The sequence below is a fragment of the Erithacus rubecula genome (assembly GCF_903797595.1).
Source record: "Erithacus rubecula genome assembly, chromosome: 2".
Lineage (NCBI taxonomy): Eukaryota > Metazoa > Chordata > Aves > Passeriformes > Muscicapidae > Erithacus > Erithacus rubecula.
In genome coordinates this window covers 99,931,117-99,940,121 of record NC_136685.1, presented here as the reverse complement: position 1 = coordinate 99,940,121, position 9,005 = coordinate 99,931,117, and the positions used below count along the sequence as shown (strand labels likewise).

Here is a 9,005-nt window from a genome sequence, read left to right as displayed (position 1 = left end):
TAGAATTCTTCCTGCCTTGTTCTTTGTGTCCCTGTTGCTCCCTGCTGGCAGGGGCCATGAGCAGCTGGAGTTGGCCATCCTTACACCAGCCTTTTTTCCATCTTCCAGTTCCCCCAGGAGCCCCACTGTTACCCTGCCACTGCTAATGAGGGTCAGGTCATTCCTCTCTCCCACAGGGACTGTCTTTGAGGAACTGCCCCTTGCTTAGAAAATCTCATCTTCAGATTTTAGATCCTGAGAAATCCCCTGGAACAGGACTGCTCCCTAACAAAGCTGAATCCTATATGCGAGCAATCAAAAGACATTTATTTATATAAAGTTCTGTAAAAAAATAAATTTTAGAACAGCATAGTTTCATAGAGAAAAACATTTTCTACAGAGTTCCAACTGCAAGATTTTTATATTGTACCATCATTAAATAAGGTGGGACACCATGTGAATTTCATTGCACTAGAAGAAATGCAAAGCATCTTTTTAATATAAAGATATACAGAGCATTCTAGACAACTACAGCTGTGTTACAGCTATGTGTTCTTTTGGATTTGGTCCAAAGAAACCTGAGTCTGTTTCCAGAGAGAATGAAAAAACATTGCACAGACAGCTGATCACTTGTTTCTTGCTGAAGGACACTGGAAGGATCTCTCCCTGCAGCTCCCTCTGAGTCTAAGCTCCCCCGACTCTCACTCCTGCCCTTGCTGGGGCTCTGGGTTCAAGTGTTCGTCTCACCGACGTCACGCTGCTTAGAAGAAAGTCAGTCTGTTGTCAGAGCCAAGTGATTGCCCCCAATGGATTATCACCTCTTCTGCTCCCAGATTTCAGCCATGTTTAAATCTAGGTTGTTAAGGCCTTTCAGAGCTTGAAGGTTTCCAGTGTAAAAAGCCACATCTGAAGTAACCAGCCTGCAGTGAAACACACAACAAGATTATAATGTGACCCCATCACATCCACCTGGAGTGCCTGGACAAGCAGACGGGGTTTGTCAAGGACTTTGGCACACAATTGCTACAATACATCTTCAAATTCTATGCCTGGATTAGATATTTTAACTATCAGTTCAAAACTCAATGCTATGGATGTGGTTTATTTTACAGCAGTGATCATCCACAACAGGATTACTGCTGGGTGTAAAACTAGTTCTAGGGAAGAGAGATCAAACCATGAGTTCAGAAAACTCAGCAGGAATTAGGCATTTAAAACTTCTATTCTCTTGCTGTAAGCCCAGGCTTATCTAGACTTAAACCCCCAATTCCATTCCAACTAAGAATATTAATTATTGCAACATTAACTTCTTTATTCTAGAGTAATGATTCTCTGATTCTAAGATTAATGTAAAAAGCAACTCAACAGCATAACAGCTGTACTGTTTGTAACAGTTTATACATAATTAAAATCTCTCAGATATTGCTGAAACAGGTCAGAGATCACAATGCTTCTTCCTAGCAAGATGTAGGAACAGAAGCTGCAATGACATAGTAAAAAAGTTAAACTGGATTCACAGGCCTGGATTTTTACTATTATTACAGAAACAAGCAGTTCAAACAGAATGGGGATCAGACAACCATGTTAAAAACCTGGTCAGTGAAGCCTGTTGGAACAGCAGTGTCATCCAGGGTTTGATGTTCCCCTTCTCACACAGCCCCAGCTCCCTAAGAGATGTGTCTGAAGTACAAAACTGCTGCCATCAGATAGTCCTGGGCCAGCTGAGAACTCCTGATTGCTGGGAAACACCTGCCCCAACCATCCTATCTAAAAGGGATCCAGCCACAGGGACAGAACAAAACCAAGAGCATAGGATGAAGGCAGCAGAGCACCATGTTTGGGATTGGAAATCCCTGAGAGACAGCCCGAGCACATCCCGAGCTCTCACTTCAGCCGGAGCTGCAGTGGATACTCTGTGAGCTTGGTTACAAACACCTTGTAAGTAGCAAAGGCAATGGAATGTCACTTCGTGAACACACCACGAGCACAGAGAACAGTTCAGATAACCTCTTGCACAAAGGTGGAATGCACATAAGCAGGAGAAGCTACAACAAGCTGGAAAGGAACTTTCATTCTAGTGACATCTGAAACATTATCAACTTTCTTCTCTGACTTCTGCAACCTAAGAAATCTTTTCTTGCATGTGGGTAGGCCCATGAGTTTCATTTACCCTTGCTACACTGCAAATACATCACTGCCCCCAGGTCACCAGGAACAACTAAGAACTCTGTTGTTTCAGGGGACAATGTAACTGACAACAGAATTCAGCCTGCAAGAGCTTTTCCTGGGAGGTGGGGACAGCAGGCACAGCCAGGTGCCCTCTCTCAGGACAGGTACTGCTGACCTGTTCAGGGATGGAGTGGGCTGTGTCAGGGAAAGGGAAAATCTCTGTGAGCATAATGTGTTTTAAATCTAGTTCTGCTCTAAAAACCATTCCTGCAGAGCTGCCCACTGCACAGATTAAATGCTGCTTTCTCCTATTTTTACTTTGCCAGCACCATGAGTCACCATCCACGTTCCTAAACTGCCTCAGGAATCACACAATTCCTGCTAATTAAACTGTGGCTGCTGCTGTCACACAAAGGGAGAGAAAGCAATCCATGAGCTGAGGACACCTACAAGCAAGTTCCCAGTTGGACAACCTCCAGCTCCCAGTCTGTTACCAAGTGGACTGCACTGCTAGTTACTGTGGAATGGCACAAGTCGTGTCCTTTACTGTAAGGAAGCTCCAAATGGGACGTACTAAAACCTGGTTCTGTGATTCTGCAGAAGACAATGCCTGCTTATTTAAACAGTGAGAGAAGAGTCCCGACTCACCCATTCAGAGGTCCTCCATCATTGACCACGTTGAGGTGTGCCAGCTGCCTCTTCAGGTGCAGTTTGTAGCTTGCGTTGATTCGTAAGAACAACATCTGGAAGAAACCACAGCAGCAGAGTAAAGGAACTGTGCCCATGCTCACATCACTGTCTCCAGAGGGGAAACACACTGCCAGCACCCTCAATCACTGACTTCAGGTTTTGTTTTTGCAACTCACATGACTCTTCCTTCTCCAGAGCTTTGGCCTCACCTTTCTGGCCACATGCAGCTGTGGCACACAGGGCACCCCCACCTACTCACTATGTGTGGCACTTAGAGGATACATTCTTTGGAACATGAACTTCTATGTTGTCTGAAGTATCTAGAAACTTGTGCTAAGCCTAGAAGACAACAAATCTCTTTCCTGTGCTAGAAGGGACCATTTAATCTAATGTGAAAGAGAAATGACAACTTGCAATCAATGACTGGATTGGTCCCTTCTGTCCTTTTGCAGCTCCACAGTAGCAATGACTGCAGCAAAATCCTGCAAAAACACATCTGGTACAATTTGGGTGTGTCATACATTTAGTGACTTTTGGAAGCCACTGATTCTGAGCAGTGTTACAGAATAATCCTCTCAAAGGGCTGCACTCAAGCTCTTAAGTGTTGCCATTTGCATAGCATTTCAGCACTAATTCCTGGATCGCCATCTCTAGATATTAAAAAACAGCTCAAAATCCTGAAATCCATTGTTTTTGTGTGCCTCATCATTCTCCCTTCACACTGGAATACTTCCTTCAGCTCAGCCCAAGCTGCCCATGTGACTGCTGCCAAACTCTTTAACGTGTGGGTTTCACCAGGACTTAAAAAAGAATTCCTCTCTTCCCAGATAAAGTCTCTCTTGTTCCCAAGTCCATGTGCATTTGCAGGCAAGCTGTGAGATGAAGCTCAAAAATAACACTCACCTGAGTTTGCTCCTCAGGAAGGAGATCATATATAGCTTCATGCATCTTTGCCATTTGCTTGCAGATATTCCTGAAGCATGCTGAAGGAACAGGGGCTTTCACTTCATACTGGAAATAAACACACAACCAGTTAACTCCTTTCTGCCACTTTAAAATGGTTTATGTAGGAGAGCTCCCAACAGCCACCTAGGGCTCTGCTTTGCTAATAACATCAGGAATCAAGATCCATTTAGCACATGACAAATTAAAAGGGTGGCTGGGCATGATCTGATCCAGCCAGGAACTGCAGATGCTGCCCTCTCCTTCAGACTGGTACAAGCCAGTGACAGACAAGCACTTCTCTGAGAAATGTGCCCCTTGATTACTTCCTGAAAGAAAACTGCTTGTCTAGGACCATGCACATCTAAATTTCTGAAGAATCAAGGAAAGGAAACCATAAATAAATAGAAACTCCTGACATCTCATCCATTTACCGTTAAAATCAAAAACACCAAACCCAACCACATCACAATACAAAAAAACCCACAAGAACACTGCTTTCCAAGGTGTTTCTGCAAAGTAAAAGCAAAGTCCCTTCTCCTGGTGCCTGAAATCCAACAAACAAGGCACTGGAAAACACCAGATGGCAAGAGATTTGCTACAAAGGGAACAAAATTCTTATGTCCCCACTCTGGATAGGGAAGATCTGAACAGGATTTCAGAAACACTGGAACCTGTCCCAGAAACAGTGAAGCCAGCTCTGCAGTTCCAGGTGAAGAGGCTTCACAGGTGGAGGTGCCATCACAGGCCTGGGTGACACACTGGCAGGCCACCTTTGGGAGGGCGACACTTCCCCATGGATCCTTACACAATTCAGGAAAGAAACTAACTGTTGTAACTGCATCATTTACAAATGGATTGGAGGAGATGCCTGCTTTTATGTAGGCCTGAATTGTGAAAGAGAACAAAGCTTGTCTGAGAACAAGAGAAAAAAAAAAGAGATGGGGAGTTTTGACAGTCTTTACAGAAAATCCAAACCAATGGCCTAATTCTGACAGGAGAAGTAGCAGAAAAATAATGCTTTCTGTTACAGGGAACAACCACCCAGCTTGAGGGATTGAGCATGCCTCAAGGCAAGGAAGTTAAGCAAGAAATTGTTTCCAATTTCCCTGCACATTGTTAAACCAGAGGGAACTGGGAGGCTGCAGCAGTGGCTCCTGCATGATTACAGCCACACCCAACACTCCATCCTTGGGGGAAAAGCAGCCCCAGGAAGAACCCCAAGATCTTTGTCCATTTCTATCTGCAGCTGAGGTCAACAGCTACCACAATAATAATAATAATAGTACCACAAGAGACTAGAAAGAATCTCACTGCTCTTCTGTCCAAACAGTCACAAGACAGCAAGTTCCAAGAGAAGCTCAGAACTTGCACTGGATTTTTTCCATTCATGGTAATGAACAAGCCTTTCCCATTTGTTGATTCTATTATTTCCACTGTCCAATAACCCCACTCTTGTTGCATTTCCCTGCCAAAGATAGCTGTTGGGAAGTGCCCATGCTGCTGTGAACTGTCTTGTCTCAGTGGCATTGGGTGAGGACTCCCATGCCATGGAACTCCCAGGGGAAGCACAGCCTGGAGATGCAGAAGTAACTTGCTTCTATTACCCAGTGCCAAGTCAACATCCTGTCCACTGTACCAGCTGTTCATCTACAAAACAGGAATTTCTGGGTTTGAAGTGTGCTGGGCATGCACTGCTATGGAACTCACTTGTGAGGATTTACACACCTCAGAGCAGGTAACCAATTTATCCAAAGGACACTGAAATAGTTGGACTCAGAAAAACACCTGAATCCAGGAACACACTGACATGGTTGTACTGACATGCCTATTTGCAAATGTCCTGGGTTTATGCTCTTCACAGCCTCCAGTACCAAGATTTAATTTTTTAGGAACAAGATGAGCCAAATGATGGCATGTGCTAGGAATGGAAGCAAATCAACCATCCTTTGGCTCTGGACTCTGTGGGCTGCATTCATATGGGCCAAGCACTTCCAAGAGTTCTAAAGGACAAGAATAGACCCAGTTTACATCCTGTGCCAGCTCCCAAAGGGACAACGGGCTGTGAAGATGGAGGGACAGTAAGGGATGAGTTCTCACTACCTGCCATCAAGAACATAAACTGTATTCCTGCTTTGTCGTGGGCTACACTTGTTTAGCATCTATAATGTAAATTCTTGCATTTGTCTTTTGTTATCAAGAGATACAGTGGCCAAACAGCCATGTTACTTCACATAATAGCTACTTTCATGTGGGACAAAACCCCCAAAATGCAGATGACCATTTTGGTCTTTAGAGAAGAGCATAAACACATTTTTTTAAAAAAATTAACACAATAGGAGTGGAAAATTCCCATTTAAATGCTTTAGCTTTTTTTTTTTTTCACCCTAAGTTTAGGCCGCACTACTTGACAGACCAAAGAAACAGATTAAATGAGAAAGCACAGCATAAAGTAACAATAAAATAACAGAAACAGCAAGGAAGACAGAAATGCTGCCTGTTGCAACAGCCCCACTACAGTTCTCATCAGCCTGTCACTGTGCTTCTCATGAGCTCTGTGAAGGAAGATTTTGGCCTAGGCCAATCAATCACACCTGTCACCTGAAAAAATTAATTTCTTCCTGTCACCAAACAGGTCATTTTTTCCCCCAAAACCCTAAGATCCAAAGCACAGCACTAAGCTTTAAAAGGTCATGATACTTTATGTATCTGTGGGCCAAAGAGATGTCTCAGTATGTTCTACCCTGAGGTGAATTAGAGTAGATCAAGCCAAGGACCACACTGCAGCACTGTTCAAACACCAAAACACACCAGGAGTACTAATGCTGCTCCAGAGCAGGACTGCTGAGCACAGACCTTCAGTCCCCCCAGGCCTGCAGCCCATTCCCCTCCAAAACTCTTCCTCCTCAGCACTTTCCTGCTGTTTCCTCAGCTGCCAGAAACGCCGCCCTTGCCATTGGAAAGAGCAGGAACAGGACTGGCTGAGCCTGGCTGCAGACAAGAGCTGCCAGTGCTAGGAGAGCACTTCAGCTCCTGAGCACCCCAGCATTGTGCCAGCCACAGCACTGCTGCTCCTGTTGAAGCAGCCAACGAAACATATAATTTTTCTGGGGATGAAGGTGATTGACACCCAGGTGGCAAATGTGAACACAAGACACATTCATGAGAACAGCAGTTCTTTTCCATCTCTATAGTTAAAATAAGTTCAAGTCCTGGTTAGGAAAGTTTAAGACTTCATTTGAAACATCTAGACTGTATACAATGAGACACTCAGCAGCAATTTAGAGAGTATATAATTATTTCCATAAATCATTACCTTGGATAATAGTTTGTCAAATAAGCTATCCATTATGGCAACGAGCTTTGCTGAAATTTCAGCTATGTGGTCGTGATAATCCTGTAAGGGAAGAAAGCAGGTTTCATTTTCTAGTGGCATTCGTGTTCTTCAGAGTCCAGTTGAAAAGCAAAACCTTGCATTTCAGGAAATGCCAGAATTACCTTTGTGATGTGGTCAAAATGCCTGAGCATGCTGAACTGCTTTGGCTGCAGCCGAGCTTCAAAATGAGCCCTGATAATGGGAATGTAGTGTACAATGAGCTGGAGGCAACGTGAAGAAAGGGCTGTGAATCCAGGAAGAGAAATAACGTGATTATTACACAGGAAGTGTCATTTCTGTAGCAACTGTGACTCCTTTGACATAAGTAACAGACCTGACACAATTTCACATGGTGGGATTTTGTCTGTTCTAAAAGCATGGAGGGACATGTTTGTTTCCCCAGGAACCCCCACCCCATGAAGATGCCAGACTGGTACCTGGCTGCTCATACTCAGCTTTGGTAAGATGGAATAAGGGACTGATTTTACAAGAGGCTTTGATTGTTTACTCGACATTTTGAGCCCTGAGCACACGCAGACATTGGAGAGATCTCTAAAGACCTGACTCATCAGCTACTTAGCCTCAGCAACCATGTTCTCAAGGCAGCAGAGTTTCTGCTGCAGTGGTGTACACAACACCCTGCCCTGCCAGCACTGACCTGCCCTGAACCTGCTCCTGCTGCAGTGCCAACAGGATTCCAAACAAACCAACTCCAACAGGACCTGAGCCAGCAGCAGGACACACATGGGTGCCAGCGTGGTCACCACACTGGCTGAACACTCTGCAGCAAAAACTGGACCCAGGTGTGGCCCACAGCCTCTCAATCCATCCTCATCAGGCTGCTCCCTTTTGAAAAGGGAAATGCAGACTGGTAATCTCATCAGTTTCTCATCCTGAAACATGGAACTCTAATTTAAACACCTGCTGCAACCCATCAACCAAAGGATCTTAATTTCAGGAGAAAGTTTAGAACTACATTCCAGGCAGGTAATTGGCAAGGTCTTATCATGCTCTTTGTCCACGCACAGCCCCATAACTCAAACACAGCTTATCATAGATACTTAGGGCTTTTCTGCACTTGGGTTTTTTAATAGGCATGGGAAAAAGCTTTGACACTTCAAATACAGAAATCCATACCTAGGTTTTTCGTAGTGATTGTTTTCAAGCCAACAACTTGTAATGCGCCGGCTCCAAGCACTAATTGGCAACTTCTAGAGTTGAAATACTGTGAGAAAAAGAAGGACAGTGAAAACACATATTGACTCTTCATCAACTACATAAACCCACAGCTTAGAAACACCATCAACAGAATTTTGCAAGATTAAATAAGTTTATTATGAAGGCCAGTTCCAGAGTTTCACTAGTTTTCCTCAGTAGAGTAGCCACATAATATCAGAGTGGAAATCACCATGACAAAAGGTTTCTCCTCAGGCTCTTGACCTTCTCTACTGCTGATGTTGAAGGAAACTTGAAAGCACTAAAACTCTGAGGTGACTGAATCTACATTTGTAACATTATGAAATACTGGATTTAAGAAACAATGCCAAGAAGATGAAAAGCCAATGCTGTAAGAATTCCAGATATTGTGGACAGCTCATACTCAGATCTCCATAACTTACTTCCAGAGAAAGTAAGTTACCATTAAAAGCACATAGGTCAACAAAGCCTCCTGACAGTAAGACTGTTGCTATCAGCATGTTCTGTGTCTTACATTGGAATTCTGCTTCCTGACCCAGCCTGAGACACCAGATATTCCAGACTGGGCCTGTGTGATGCAGCAGGAAAGTCACTGCTGTTGTTCCCAACTCCTGCACTGAATGTACAGCAGAAGTCCCAAGGCTCATATTTG

At 44.1% G+C, this 9,005-nt stretch overlaps 1 protein-coding gene across 2 annotated transcripts in view; it reads right to left on the bottom strand.

Moving 5' to 3' along the window:
- Window positions 1–285: 285 nt before the first annotated feature.
- The window catches only part of VPS54 (VPS54 subunit of GARP complex), a 45,083-nt gene continuing 36,363 nt past the window's right edge, over window positions 286–9,005 (bottom strand). For both annotated transcript variants that reach the window (XM_079324244.1, XM_079324245.1), the window contains 6 exons: window positions 8,294–8,381; window positions 7,279–7,400; window positions 7,097–7,177; window positions 3,742–3,849; window positions 2,797–2,891; window positions 286–899 (listed from right to left, as the gene is read on the bottom strand). In XM_079324244.1, the coding sequence (XP_079180370.1) occupies window positions 794–899; window positions 2,797–2,891; window positions 3,742–3,849; window positions 7,097–7,177; window positions 7,279–7,400; window positions 8,294–8,381 (600 nt within the window). In that variant the 3' untranslated portion in view covers window positions 286–793. The remainder of the gene's footprint in view (window positions 900–2,796; window positions 2,892–3,741; window positions 3,850–7,096; window positions 7,178–7,278; window positions 7,401–8,293; window positions 8,382–9,005) is intronic.